Source organism: Lemur catta, chromosome 9 (assembly GCF_020740605.2).
Source record: "Lemur catta isolate mLemCat1 chromosome 9, mLemCat1.pri, whole genome shotgun sequence".
NCBI classification, from domain to species: domain Eukaryota; kingdom Metazoa; phylum Chordata; class Mammalia; order Primates; family Lemuridae; genus Lemur; species Lemur catta.
In genome coordinates, this window is record NC_059136.1 from 70006942 (window position 1) to 70023105 (window position 16164).

General features: G+C 35.1%; 1 protein-coding gene across 2 annotated transcripts in view; it reads left to right on the forward strand.

Annotated features, from left to right (window-relative positions):
• The window catches only part of CA1 (carbonic anhydrase 1), a 51964-nt gene extending 36377 nt beyond the window's left edge, over nt 1–15587 (forward strand). For both annotated transcript variants that reach the window (XM_045561479.1, XM_045561480.1), the window contains exons 2-8: nt 1022–1082; nt 5386–5583; nt 7108–7226; nt 10277–10372; nt 11256–11318; nt 14035–14190; nt 15130–15587. In XM_045561479.1, coding sequence (XP_045417435.1) covers nt 1046–1082; nt 5386–5583; nt 7108–7226; nt 10277–10372; nt 11256–11318; nt 14035–14190; nt 15130–15249 — 789 coding nt within the window. In that variant the 5' untranslated portion in view covers nt 1022–1045 and the 3' untranslated portion in view covers nt 15250–15587. The remainder of the gene's footprint in view (nt 1–1021; nt 1083–5385; nt 5584–7107; nt 7227–10276; nt 10373–11255; nt 11319–14034; nt 14191–15129) is intronic.
• Nucleotides 15588–16164: the final 577 nt, after the last annotated feature.

Here is a 16164-nt window from a genome sequence, read left to right on the forward strand (position 1 = left end):
AGCAACTAGATTTGAAGGCTGATGTCTTGGCTTCTTGCTAGTTGTGGGAAAATCCTTCAACATCTCTCAGCTACAAAATACTAATTCTTACTTTATAGAATTTGTGTGTGTGCATGTGTGATAGTGAAATAACATAATATTAAAGTGATTTATAAATTGTATAGAACCATAAACAAGAAGACTTTTATTCTAGCAGACCTATTTGATGTGTAAAAATAAATAAATATTTGGCCCCATTTAACTTTAATATTAATAAAATCTTCTCCGCTTATGAATTCCAATATTGCTTCAAAATGAGAAATGCATGTCTATAAAATGTACCCATATGAATAACATATATTACAAATGATTAATAATTTCATTATGATTTTATTTTTTTATTTTTATTTTTTTTACAATTCAATAGTTTTTATTATATTCACGAAGTTGTACTACAATTACCACTATCAACTTCCAGAACATTTTGATCACCCCCAAAAGAAATCTCATACCCATTAACAGAACTTCCCATTCCTCCCTCATTACAGTGTCCCTGGAAACCACCGCATTATCTGATTTTAAATTAACATCACAATACTAATTCCAATCAGCCTGTAAACACACAAATTATTCTCCTTATTAAATTATTTTTGCTAGTATTACTTAAGGATCTAGCAACAGTAGAATTGGAAATCTTAGGTGCACAAAGTATTTAGGAAGTCTAAAGAATTATGTATGATAACATTCAGCCATATCTTCTAGTAACATGGGTGAAACAGGACTTGGTTTTATAAAATCTAAGATTTTGATAATTCTCTTTTATAATATATGAGAATAAAACAGCTGAAACTGATGTAACCCTTGTAGAATTTTTTTACAACACCTTTTTTTAGATATATGTACTTCCTGATAAGCAGAGATGATGTAATAGTGACCTTTTAAGGGCAAAGAAGTTTCTATAAAAACACCCAAGTGGTGGTTTACAGTGTCTACTGCATGCACAGTTTCAGTTAGTTATTCAAGGCTTTATTTTTGTTTTCAGAAAAAGAAAACTAAATAGAAGATCATGGCAAGTTCAGACTGGGGATATGATGGCAAAAATGGTAAGGATTCTTCTGTTCACATAGATCTAAATAATAGCTTATTTCCTTTTCCAATACAAGAGGTATTAAACATTTAAAATAACTATACCACCATAGGTTAATTGTTTGAACTGCTGGCTTTAAATAATTATAATATCTTTGCATGTATTCTTAACAGTTGTCCATGGGCTATTGTTGTCTACAAAATGTGTTTGATTTATATTTAGGTCACTAAATACGAAATGTCTGATTTCGAATCCAAAGTGTAGTTTATTATATCTCAAACAAGAAGCAGTACAATTAATCAAAGTATGTGCCTAAACTATCCACACAGTTTTGCCATCTTAATGGTAGCTTGCTTATGCCAGCAGCGAAGAAGCCTGGAGAGTGAGTGGCGATGAAATCACGAAAGGGGTTTTCCACAGCTTGTTGAAAATTGAATATTTGTCCTTGTAAGAAGTGGTCCAAAGCCTGGAAGAAGTGGTAAACAGTTGGTGCAAGGTCTGGTGAATACGGTGGATGACAGAGAGTTTCCAAGTTCAGCCTCTGTAGTTTGAGCAATGTTGTTTGTGTGACATGTGGTCAAGTGCTGTCTTGCAAGAGGATTGGGCTCTCTCTATTGACAAATCTTGGCTGCTTAATCACAAGCATCCTCATCATTTCCTCTAATTGGTTGCAGTAGATATTTTCTGTAATTGATTCCCCAGGTTCTATGAAGCTGTAGTGGATAAGAACAGTGCTGGACCACCAAACAGACACCATTAGCTTTTTTGATGAATATTCTGTTTTGGACTGTGTTTTGGCACTTCCTCTTTATCCAACCATTGTGCCAAATGCTTGTGATTGTCAAAAAGAATCCATTTTTCATCACACGTAACAATACAGTGTAGAAACGGTTCACCTTTATGTTGTGACAGCAAAGAAAGTCAAGCTTTGAGGCGATTTCTCTTCTGACACTCGTTTAATTCATGCGGTACCCATCTATCCAGCTTCTTTACCTGGAACTTCTCAAACCATCGACGTACTATGTGTTCATTAGCCACATCTTTCCCAAACACTTCGTTGATATTTTGAGCTGTCTACACTGCATTGGTTCCACAACGGAACTCATATTCAAAAATAACACGAAATTTTGACTTATCCATGGTTTCACAAAAATTACTCTAAAAAAATTTGAAAGATAATCACAAGCCACCCTATGTGTTTGCTAGACTGAGGATGCACCCTCACAATAAAAATAAAACAAGAAATGTCAGAGTGAAATGTCAGAGATATCAACTGTCAAACTTAGTACTTAAGGAAATCGGATATTTCATACTTAATAACCTAATATATACATGCACACCTTGGAGATATTGTGGGTTCAGTTCTAGATTGCTGTAATAAAGCAAATATCACTTAAAGTGAGTGGCACAAATTTTGGGGTTTTTCCAGTGCATATAAATGTTATGTTTATGCTATACTCTGGTCCATTAAGTGTGCAATAGCATTATGTCTAAAAAAAAGTACATACCTTAATTTAAAAATACTTTGTAGCTAAAAAATCTAAGAAGCATCTGGGCCCGTTGTGAGTCATATATTTTTGCTAGTAGAGGGTCTTGCCTCAATGTTGATGGCTGCTGACTGATCATGGTAGTGGTTGCTGAAAGATGGGGTGGCTGAGCCAATTTCTTAAAATAAGACAACAGTGACGTTTACCACATTAATTGACTCTTCTCTTCATGAAAGATATCTCTGTAGCATGCAATGCTTGATAGCATTTTACACACAGTATAACTTCTTTCAAAATTGGAGTCAATCTTATCAAACCCTTTTGCTGCTTTATTAACTAAATTTACATAATATTTTAATCCTTTGTTGTTATTTCAACAATGGTCACAGAATGTCCACCCAGCAGTAGATTCCATCTCAAGGAACCACTTCCTTTGCTCATCCATGACAAGCAACTCCTCGTCCCTTAAAGTGTTATCATGAGATTTCAGCAATTCAGTTGCATCTTTAGGCTCTGCTTCTAATTCTAGTTTTATTGCTATTTCCACCACATTTTCAGTTACTTCCTGCACTGAAGTCTTGGACTTCTCAAAGTCATCCATGAAGGCTGGAATCAACTTCTCCCAAACTCTTCTTAATGTTGATAATTTGACTTCCTCTCGTGAACCACCAGTGTTCTTATGGGCATCTAGAATGGTGAATCCTTTCCAGAAATTTTTCAGTTGAGTTTGTCTAGATTTATCAGAGGAATCAGTATCTACAGCAGCTATAAAATATATTTCCCATATAATAAGACTTGAAAGGAGAAATTACTCCTTGATCCATGGGCTACAGAATAGATGTTGTGTTAGCAGGCATAAAAACAACATTAAATTCCTTGTACATCTCCATCAGAGCTCTTGGGTGACCAGGTGCCTTGTCAATGAGTAGCAATATTTTAAAAGGAATCTTTTTTTGTGATGACTAGATCTCAACAGCGGGCTTAAAATATTCAGGAAACCCTGCTGTAAACAGAAGTGGTATCTAGGCTTTGTTGTTCCATTTATAGAGCACAGGCACAGGAGACTTAGGATTTTTTTTTTTTTTTTTTGAGACAGAGTCTCACTTTGTTGCCCGGGCTAGAGTGAGTGCCGTGGCGTCAGCCTAGCTCACAGCAACCTCAGACTCCCGGGCTTAAGCGATCCTACTGCCTCAGCCTCCTGAGTAGCTGGGACTATAGGCATGTGCCACCATGCCCGGCTAATTTTTTCTATATATATATTTTTAGTTGTCCAGACAATTTATTTCCATTTTTAGTAGAGACAGGGTCTTGGTCAGGCTGGTCTCAAACTCCTGACCTCAAGCGATCCACCCACCTCGGCCTCCCAGAGGGCCAGGATTACAGGCGTGAGCCACCGCGCCCTGCCTAGGATTATTTTCAAGGGTCCTAGGATTCTCAGAAGAGTAAAAGAGCATTGGCTTTAACTTAAAGTCACGAGCTGCATTAGCCCCTATTAAGAAAGTCAGCCTGACCTTTGAAGCTTTGAAGCCAGGCATTGACATTTCCTCTCTAGCTAAGAAAGTCCTACCTGGCATCTTCTTCCAAGAGAAGACTATTTCATCCACACTGAAAATACATTTAATGTTGCCACCTTAATCAGTTATCTAATCTATATCTTCTGGATAACTTTTTGCAGCTTCTATATCAGCACTTCTGCTTCACCTCACAGTGTTATTTTATAGAAGTGGCCTCTTTCCTTGAACCTCATGAACCAACTTCTGCTAGCTTCAAACTTTTCTTCTGCAGCTTCCTCACCTCTCTCAGCCTTCGTAGAATTACAGAGAGTTAGGATCTTATACTGTATTGGGCTTTGGCTTAAGGTAATGTTATGGCTGGTTTGATCTTCTGTCCAGATCTAGAAGACTTTCTCCATATCAGCAATAAGGCTGTTTTGCTTTCTTATCATTTGTCTGTTCACTGGAGTAGCATTTTTAATTTCCTTCAAGAACTTTCCTTTGTATTCACAACTTGGCTAACTGGCACAAGAGGCCTAATTTTTGGGCTGTCTCAGCTCGTGACATGCCTTCCTCACTAAGCTTCATCATTTCTAGCTTTTGATATAAAGTGAAAGAGGGGTGACTCTTCCTTCATTTGAATACTTATGGGTCATTGTAGGGTTATTAATTGGCCTAATTTCAATATTGTTGTGTCTCAGAGAATAGGGGGGCCCAAGGAGAGGGAGAGAAAACAGCCAGCCATTGAAGCAGGAAGCAGTCAGAAGACACAAAACACTTATTGATGAAGTTTGCCATCTTATATGCACACAGTTAGTGGTGCTCCAAAATAGTCACAACAGTAACATCAAAGTTCACCATAACAGATATAAAAACAGTAAAAAAGTTTGAAATACTGTGAAAATTACCAAAATGTAATACAGAGAAGTGAGCATGTGCTGTTGGAAAAATATCTCCAAGAGACTTGCTCAACACAGGGTTGCCACAAATCTTCAATTTGTTTTTTTTTTAAGAAAAAAAAACAGGATGTACACTAAAGTTCAGCAGAATGAAATGAGGTATACTTGCATTAGAAATATATTGCTAATAGTAAAATATTCATAGTCTGATCCTATAGACTATGAGCACAGACCTGTAGTATTAGTGTTGACAAATATACTGCTTTATAGTATGGTATAGAAAAAGGACATTCTCAAACACAGAATTTCCATTAAACAGAATATCATTTAGGCACCTAAATAAACCCTAATCTAATACACAAGCAGGTAGCTGTACTCCTAAAACTTGGAATCAAGCACTTGATAAAGTTTCGATTTTATGCTTATGTTTGTCCTGGTAGGTCCTGAACACTGGAGCAAGCTGTATCCCATTGCTAATGGAAATAACCAGTCTCCTATTGATATTAAAACCAGTGAAGCCAAATACGACGCCTCTCTGAAGCCCATCAGTGTCTCCTACAATCCAGCCACAGCCAAAGAAATTATCAACGTGGGACATTCCTTCCATGTAAATTTTGAGGACAGTGATAACCGATCAGGTGAGCCAAAAGAACCTTCTGATATTTTTTTTCTTAGCAGTTCATGGGGAGATTAAAACAATGAGGCTTAAGAAACAATGCCCATCTTAACTCTTTTGTACCTGTGTCTGTAAACATTGCCATATTCTGATGAGGCATCTTGGACTTCTGGAAAATATCCAAGTGGTAAATATGATTTTGGGAGCTCCCAGCTCTGTCTTTTTTCAGTCCTTCTCAATGCCACCATCCCATCTCTTCTGTCCATGCCAGTACCTTAATGTTCACCTCACTCTCTCTGAATAAACAGTATTTTTCCAAAAAGGTCTAGTGAACCAGTCACTATAAATATAAAAACTGAAAAGGCAGGCCTGGTGTAGTGGCTCATGACTGTCATCCTAGCACTTTGGGAGGCTGAAGTGGAAGGATCTCTTTAGGTCAGGAGTTCAAGACCAGCCTGAGCAAGAGCAAGACCCCATCTCTACAAAAAATAGAAAAATTAGCCGGGTGTGGTAACAGGCACTTGTAGCCCAGCTACTCAAGAGGCTCAGGCAGGAGGATCAGTTGAGCCCAGGAGTTTGAGGTTGCAGTGAGCTATGATGACACCACGGCACTCTAGCCTAGGCAAAAGAGCCAGATCCTGTCAAAAAAAAAAAAAAAACCTGAAAATCCAAATATTTTCTAATTGGGATAAGGGTGATGAGCATAGTAGAAAAGACAGATAGGGAAGTGATTGAATTATCCTCATATCCTAGAATCTGGCACATTTCCTGCAGCACACTCAGCTTTTCATAAAGGTTATTGAATAATTTGTTAAATAGCCATTCCAAAAAACAGTTCTATGACTGACTTAAAAAGCCGAACTTGCTTTAGCACTTCTCAGTGAGGTTCTGAGCCTAAACTTTAGGCACTTTGGAGCTATGTTAATTATTAATATTAGATTAGATCTGGTATTATATGTGTTTAATTACTCATATGATTGGACCAACTCTCCAAACGACAGGGTCATTCAATGTTAAAATTATAAAAGTGACCCCACTGTCCCACTGGCACTTTCTCTTGGTCCCTGACCAGGGATTTTTAACAAAGTTGTCAAGAAACAATGTTGTGTCTTCATCAGTTACAAAATAGGTGATAAGTAATTTGTTAGTCAAAATAAACTACTAAAGATTTTGGTGCATACTGCCTATACAGTCTTTGTTGAAAGAATGGATGAATAAACTCGAAAATTAAAGGAGATACAAAGAAAGTCCTGTAATCATACAATGCATTTACTTTGGAATATGCTTTCTTGGAGTCAGACATAGGTAAAACTGTAGCTCCTGTGCTGGGATTTGTATATAACTCATGGAATATCTCATCAACGCCATAGTCAGGGGTACACCATACATATGAATGCCATCATCATGGATGTGGAGGAAAAAAAATAATGAAAGTTTTGGCACTAGCGTTTCTACTCAACACAATTTAGCGTTGGTTTATATTATATGCAAAGATAAGTAGAAACTTACAATCATAAGGCTAACAGGGGGTTCCTTTTTCTTCCAGTGCTGAAAGGTGGTCCTCTCTCTGAAAACTATCGGCTCTACCAGTTCCATTTTCACTGGGGCAGTACAAATGACTATGGTTCTGAGCACACAGTGGATGGAACCAAGTATTCTGCAGAGGTAATGTCATTTAGTAAGTGAAAGATTAATACACTGAAAGCACAGTAGCTCCCTTACATCATGACACCACCATAATGACGTGGAAGAAATTAGCATTCTGATTTCTGTAAGGAATCTCAAGGCTCCATTAAAATCAAACACAGACACACTATGTTTAGCAATAGAGGGAAAGTTTTCATATGGAAAGAGGCAGCTGAATTTTGAGCAAAATTCCTAAGGTCAAGATTCACCCTTTCCTGAGAAAGCCTCAAAAATTGTTACCTTGACATCATGCTAGCTTCAAGGGGTGGTGGTACTGCTCTCCTTTATAGCTCTGACCCCAGGTGGAATATACCACCCTTTCTTTTTTATTTAAATGTTCAAGTTTGGACACACCAATAACATGGATGTGGCCAAGCTGAAACACTCAATAAAACTCTACTAAGAGCTCGAGTTTAATCACAGCAATGGTCCCAGAGAGCAGCATACACCAGATGAGGGTCTGAGGTCCCTGGCTGCCGGCCACCACCCTGTGGCCTCTTGACCTGCCCTCACGTGGAAGTTGGTGATCTATTTCAAGACAATAGTGTCTGTATATCCACAGAGAAACTGGACACGTGTGCAAAAAAGGGACAACAGAAATTCTGGGAAATTAAAATGGGAGAAATTTTTCTCTTACTTTATGTGCATGAATTATATAATAATACACATGCACCCATATAAACAGGTTGACTTTTTAATTTTACTTTCATAAAATGAATTTTGTAACATATATAGTTTTGCAACTTTTTTTTCCCACTTACCAATTTATCATGATCATGTTTCCAAGTCAGAAGATTTGATTCCACTTCATTCTTTTACTATTATTAGTATAGTATTTCATTTGGGTGAATATATCAGAATTTATATAACTGGACCCTGTTGATGAGTGATCACAATGTCTCCTGATTTTTGTTCTTATTGGGGTTTTTTGTGTGTTTTTACCAAAAAAATACATCTGTATGTACATCTTATGCACTAATGAAAGCAATTATGTATGATTGATTTTTACAAGATGTATTGCTATGTTTACAAAGTATGTACCTCTTTTATTCTGATAGAAGATTTGGGGTTTGTATACAAATATTGCTTTATATTATGTTGTAAAACACGGCTAATACTTTTAAATGTTATAGAATTCTATTAAATGGTTTTTTCCTATTTCTACTCCATAAAATTGAAGGTAGACTAAAATCAAACAGTCCAGGAGCCTACATTAGCATTATATTTGTGGAAGGATAGTTGGCAGTATCCAAGAAATATAAATTAACGATCCTTTCATCTAAATAGAGAAAAATAAAAATAATCCAGGACAGAGATGACAGATACTTAGCCACAAAGTTCAACATGTGATTCAATTCAAGTCAATGAACTTAGCTGGGCTACCTGTGATGCCCTAGGTTTGAGAGGCAGTGCAGCCTAGTAGTTAAGAATGCGAGCTCCTCAGCTGACTGTCAGGATTTGAATCAAAGCTCTGCCACTTGCTAGTTGTACAACTTTGGACAAATCACTCTATACCCCAGTATTTTCATCTACAGAGTCTAGATAATATAATACTAGTATCTATCTCATACAGTTGAGAGGATAAAACGAGTAAACTCATATGAACTCACACTTAGACCAGCACCTGTCACACTGTAAGTGCCCAGTAATGTTACTTACATTTCTGTGCATAAGACACAAGCACTCCGTAAGCCGGGCTGTACAGGTATAAATGATTGTGATGAAATAAACATAGTACTAAATGGCACGATGTCTATTGACAAAGCACCATGGGAATATAGTCAGTTGTAAGAATCATTAAGAGTAGGGACAGAATTTAGACTGCCATGGTCAGAGGAAATTACAATGAGAAGTGATCTCTCTTAATATATTATTTTAATCATTCTTTTTTTCATTCAACAAATATTCACTGAACATCTACAATATGTCAGCTAATGTTTTTTCAAAGTATTTGCTGTTAGAACTTGCATTTGATAAGGGAAAGAAAAATAAAAAAAAAGAAGGAAAGAAGGAAAGGAAAGAGGGAGGGAGGGAAAGAGAAAGGAAGGAAAGAAGGAGAAAAGGAAGAAGAGAGATTAGATAAAGAATATGGAAAGAAATGATTTGATTTATGGTGGTTCCTGTACACTGGATGAACAGAAAAGGATTCTTTGAGGAGTGGCATTTGAGTTCAGCCCTAATTCAAGGCAAAAGCCTGCAGTCCAAAGACTATGGGGAAGAAAATTCCAGAGAAAATCTGCAGATAGTGAAAAGGCTCCAACTTGTGAAAAAGTGAAGAGATATAATCTATAAGACGTGGATGTTGATAGGTGGGGAAAGTAAGAAATTAATAACTGTTATACTTTTTGACTAAGCAATTAGATGGATGGTGCTACCTTTTCCTAAGAAAGGAAAATCAAGCAGGTTTGGCAAGGAGGAAATCTAGGGTTCTATTCTGGCCATGTTAAGTTTGATATGTCTATTAGACATCCATGTACGGATGTCAAGAGGATATTGAGAAGACATACATACATACTTGGAGATACAAGTCTAGAGTTCCAAAGAAAAGTTAGGCTGGAGATTCTGATTAGAGAGGGCCTGGAAAGGACACTGATGTGCCCAAAATAATCTGACCTTGGCCACAATTCCCAAGGTCATGACCCCTGCTCATAAAGTTACTGTGAAGTACCACGTGTAAGAGAAAATTATTTCAATTTTTTTCCTAAAGCTAGTCAGCTTTCCTGATCTTTTGATGCCAAAGAGAAGTATTTTTTAAAGGAGTAATATTAAATAGTTAATGATACCATAGGGGAAGAGATTTTACTTACTAGTTCCAGGATTTGCAAATCTACTTACTCTACTCACTCAGCACATGGATAATCTTTTTGAAGAGTGAGAACATAACCCTTCCAATCCACTGGATAAAGGTTTTTATAAGTTTTATCTACCTAAGCTAAAATATGTCTTGATATAGTAACAAGTTAACTTATCATTTGCCTTTTGTCTTCATATTGGTACAAATAATGAATTAACTATATTCCCATTTTTAGCTTCACATAGCTCACTGGAATTCTGCAAAGTACTCCAGCCTTGCTGAAGCTGTCTCAAAGGCTGATGGTTTGGCAATTATTGCTGTCTTGATGAAGGTGAGTTATAGATAATTACACACCTCTGCTTATACTATTTCTTACCAATTAGACTTCAAACTAGGATGAAATAAGGCAACAGATATTTGAGCTTTTCTTTCTGGAAAGTTCCCATCCTACTGATGACTACAGGTGAACAAATAGTTCCCTAGTACTTTGTCACTTGATTTTCTCTCTGCTTTTCCCTCTTAAGGAAATAAGTTTCAGATGAGGGTGAAATAGGAAGATGTTCATGGGGAGAAAAGGAATTTTTATTGTCCAGCTCTTTCACATTTCCTCTTCTCTAAATTTTCTATGTCATGTATTCAGGAATTCATCAATTTAATATCCCATCAGGGAAGAAATGTTAAAAGGATTTTTCCCCATAAAGAAAATTCAGTTGATTTTTTAAAGGGCAGATGTTGCTCAAATCCTCTATAGAAGAATCCCTGAAAAGTTCTATAATAAATTTATTATAATATTAAGTATGCTTGGGTAACTAAGTAACATTTTGAACTGTAGTAATTCTAATTAACCTTTATCAAACATTTATAATATGCCAAAAACTATACTAATTATAACTAATAGAATGGACTAAAAATAAGAGGTTTATTTATTGTATCACAGTTTTGCTAAATTTCTAGATTTTTCCTTGTATTATTTTGAACATCTTGTTCAAATTTAATTTAAATCAAGCTTTTTGTTACTTTATTTGTAGTTATACATTATGGACAATTTATAGAGTTCAAAGGCCCGTAAAGATATACACCTTGAAAGATTTCCTCCTCTAAGGCAGAGAGAAAACAGCTTAGCTTTCACCAGTTGTTGAAAAAAATTAAAAACTTAGCTAAACAGTGTTTGATAGCAATCTTTATCTCATACTTTATTTTTTTTTAATCTTCAGGTTGGTCAGGCCAACTCAAAGCTGCAGAAAGTACTTGATGCCCTAAGCGCAGTTAAAACTAAGGTAAGTAGACTAAATAAGTTAGTTTAAATCAGAGAACCAGAATTCACTGCACTATGGAAATCATTTCATTATATATTTGAAGTGGGAAGTAGGGAGACTGGAGCAAAAGCTACCAATCTGAAAATCAAGATACAACTTAGACATTGCCTGCTTTTGAGAAAGTCTCTGATGCAGGGATTTGTTTTGTCTTTTATTTCACTGTTATTGTTTATTGATTTCAGTAGAATATGACCTGTAGAAAAATAGGTTACATAGCCATTCAAATTTGCTTGAAAAACTGTAGTCAAATGCAATGTGAATTATTTTCCATTTCTTGAAGGAAAATATCTATTTTTAGTAGTACAAAAATTCAGGAATTAATGATATTCTTTTGAAATACCATTAATATATAATATTTGATAGCCATGATTCCCACTTGTAACTCAAAAAACAGACGGATTTTCTGAATCATATACAATCTTAACATTACTGTTTTAAAAGAAAATAGTGAAAACATAAGTCAGAGATTTCTCATTTTTATGCACAGTGTGGAGGACTATCATATTTTTACATAAAATAAATATGATTTGTGCTGATTCTAGAAAAGATTAAGTTTTAAATGACTGCATTGTAAAGTGAGAATGAGAGAGATAAAAAATAAGCACTCAACTGAAAAATACAAAAAATAACAACATATGAAAAGAAATAGAAGAAAATAATTAGTGACAATAAAAACAGAAAATAATAAAATAAGAAAGAAAAATGATGAATAAGTGCAAGGTAAAATTTTATCAACAAAATGAAAAATTGATTCTTTGCAAGAACCAACAAAAAAGGCAGACTTTTGGCAAGTTTGATAAGGGAGAAAAAGGCATGTATACAAAATATTTTTAGAAATAAGAAATACAACATAACTAAAGATATAGAAGAAAGTTTTAAAAGATAAAACTATTTATAACAATATACCAGTACAGATAAAATGAATGGTTTTCTAAGAAAATGTGGAGTAAGAGAATTGATGCAAAAGGAGTTCGAAAATCTACATAGACTGAGAACCTAAAAATAAATTGAAAAGACAGTGAAAATGTATCTATTAAAAGAAAACCCTAGGCCCAGACCATTTTATGGGAAAGTGTTACTCAACTTTTAAGAAATCATAATGTTAACTAAACTACCCATATGAGGGAACAGACAGAAAACATCCCATCAGCTTAATGAAACCTAATACCAAAATAGCGTAAGAAAACTGCAAAAAACAAAAAACACAATAGGCCAATCTTTCTTAGGAATATAGCTAAAAGAAATACTAAAATTAATTATAGCAAATCAGATTCAACAGTATTTTGAAAGAGTAATGTTTCTGAAATAGTAGAGTTTATCCCAGAAATGCAAGTATGTTTCAATATTAGAATATCTCTTAATATAATTCATTCTATTAACAAATTAAAGATGAAAAACCCTCTCATCAACTTTTTAGATGCTTAAAAAGCATTTGATAAAATTCAATGCCCTCTTCTGATGATAAACCAAAGTAAAAGAAAATAAAACTCTCTGAAACTTTCTGGAATTTGATAAAGAATTTCATCTAAAAACTTGGATCAAACATCAAACTTCACAGGGAAACATTTGAAGCATTTCCATTTCAATTAGGAACAAGACCAAAGTGCCACTGTGCCCATCACAACTGAAAGTTATAAAAACGTCCTAATCAAATCAATAAAATAATGGAAGAAATAAGAGTACATATTAGCATAGATACTGGAAAAGCAAAGACAAAACTATCATTATGTGCAGATGATATGATTATTGACACCTACCTGAAAAATTCAAAAGAATCAAGCTAAAAAACAGAATCAATATAAAAGTCTGGTAAAGTTGATTGCATAAAAGATTACCATACAAATACCAGTACATTTTCTATACACCAATAATAATCCATCAGAAAAGATAATGGGAGTAAATATAATAGAATAAAACTAAAATGTAACCAATATACATGTCAGTAAATATCTTTGCCATTAGAACAGAATCTGGTATCATTCCTAAAGAAACCAGAAATACTTCACATTGGAAATTAAATTCTTTTAAAGAACATAGATTGTAGCCGGGCGCGGTGGCTCACGCCTGTAATCCTAGCTCTGGGAGGCCGAGGCGGGTGGATCACTCGAGGTCAGGAGTTCGAGATCAGCCTGAGCAAGAGTGAGACCCCGTCTCTACTAAAAATAGAAAGAAATTATATGGCCAACTAAAATATATATATACAAAAAATTAGCCGGGCATGGTGGCTCATGCCTGTAGTCCCAGCTACTCGGGAGGCTGAGGCAGTAGGATCGCTTGAGCCCAGGAGTCTGAGGTTGCTGTGAGCTAGGCTGATGCCACGGCACTCACTCTAGCCCGGGCAACAGAGCGAGACTCTGTTTCAAAAAAAAAAAAAAAAAAGAACATAGATTGTAAAAATTTGTTTGAAGCTTTGCTTATCTTCAGCCAAATTAAAAAGGAGGAAAATTTCTTGGTCAAAAATTACAGGTAGCACATTTTTCATCTTTGCTCTTCTGTTGCTTTTATTTTATCCATGAACAAATCAGTCATAAACTACCAAATATTAAAAAAATCAATTAAATTTTAGCTAAAATCTCTAGATAATATACAATAAGATAATATAACATTTATATCACATGTATTGATACAAGTATTTTATGACAGCATATAATAATATATACTTTTCTTTTTCTTCCAGGGCAAACGAGCTCCATTCACAAATTTTGACCCCTCTGCACTTCTCCCTTCATCTCTGGACTACTGGACCTACCCTGGCTCTCTGACTCATCCTCCTCTTTATGAGAGTATAACCTGGATCATCTGTAAGGAGCACATCAGTGTGAGCTCAGAACAGGTAGAGTATCAAAGGCAAATGAGTGGAAACTGGAAATGCAAAGCAGGAATATCACTTCAATTAATAGTATCAGTAGGGGAGATTATTATTTCAATTAGGTTTGTGAGAAGTTTATTTTCCCTTCCAATTGAAAATGATTAATTTCTGACATAGTTCTATTGAATTATCAAAAATGTGCATTATAATACTATTTTTTTACTTTATACAGAAAAAAATATGAGATTCAGAACTCCCACCATTCTTTCCTCCTTAATAAGTTAAAATCCAACTTTGTCAAATATCTTATTAAGGGTTTCAGAAACAAAAGAGCAACTGTGACTACAAGTTTCACTAAGACCTTGGGGAATTGTGGCTCTCAACCAGCATACCTTGACAGCTGGCAAAATGTTTGTTTTTTTTTTTTTTTTTTTTGGAGTTTAAGCTTTTAAATATCTGGCAAAATGTCTCATTAATTACTGTTTATAATAATGATGATAATAGTTATCACTGGTTGAGCAACTACGTTTATTAGGTGTCTTATTTATGTTTTGTCAGCCAATTCTAATACCACACCTACAAGACAAGCACTGTAGCCTATTGCTGTCATATACTGGGTACATGCTATACACACATCATTCCCGGTACTTTACAGGCATTAACCCATTTAATCTTCACAACAACACAATGAAGAAGGTGCTATATGGATACTGAGACACCAAGACGATAAGTCACTCTGCCAAAGGACCCCAGTTGAAATGAGAAAGTTGGTAGTCCAACCCACTCAATAATCAATAATTTAAGCAAAATGCCTAGTTCAAAGGAATGTGAAGGATGTGGGGCTTCCTCCCTTCCCACTGGTGGAACTTCACTTTTCCAAATATCAGAGCATCAAAAATACTAGAAATAAAGTACTTTGTATAGCTTTAATAAATTGATTTTTTAAATATTTCATCCTTCTAGCTGGCACAGTTCCGCAGTCTTCTGTCGAATGTCGAAGGTGATAATGCTGTCCCCATACTGCATAACAACCGACCGCCCCAGCCTCTGAAGGGCAGAACAGTGAGAGCTTCATTCTCGTGAGCCCAAGAAGGAACTTCTCCTTCCTCGAGTATACAGCCCTGCTTCTGACACAATCCAGTAAAATAATAATTTTTAAGAAACAAACTTATTCCAATGCTAGCAAGACAACATACCTGCAAATTTAATCTGTAGAACTAAAAAAACTTTAATCTTAGTTCTTAGTGCTTATGCTCAAATATTAATCTGTAAGCTTGCAAATAGTAATCTGTAAGCATAAGTTTGTGCTTAAATTAAAGTTTATTTTGCGGAATTCTTCATAATTACAAACAATCAAATGATTTGTATCTCTTCCTATTTTGCTGAGTTTAGTTGAATCAATAAAATAATTTTATCTCTTTTTTGTCTATTGTACACTCTATTTTTAAAAACTAAGTTTCTACTCCATTTACATTCAAAAAATCATAATTACTTTACTTGCAAGAGTATTTTGCCTGAAATGTAATGACCTAAGATCAGTTCGAGATGAAATATTGAGAACCTAAGATCAGCTTGAGATGAAATATTGAGAAATTCATTTGCTTACTCTTGAAGGCAAATATATAGGTAAAATGACAACTGGATTGAATATTATTATTCTGGCCCAACACTTGTACCATTTCTGTTCTCTGTGATAAAAATGGTATCTTTTATATAGAAAGATGATGCTTCTGTATATTGCTTTCATTTGTTTCTCCCCACATTAGCAAGGCCAATGCTTTTCTGCCATTATTACAACTAATTCAGTTTGCATGGAGAATCTTTACTTTAAAATTAGAAGTCACAAGTGAATGGTTTATAAAAATGCTGAAGGAATCATTTGGGCTTAGAATCATACAGCAACAGCATGCAATCTTTTAGTCAGACGTACATTTAATCTCAAGCTAATTCCTTTTTTATTTTTTAATTGACACATACTTGTTACACATTTATGGGGTG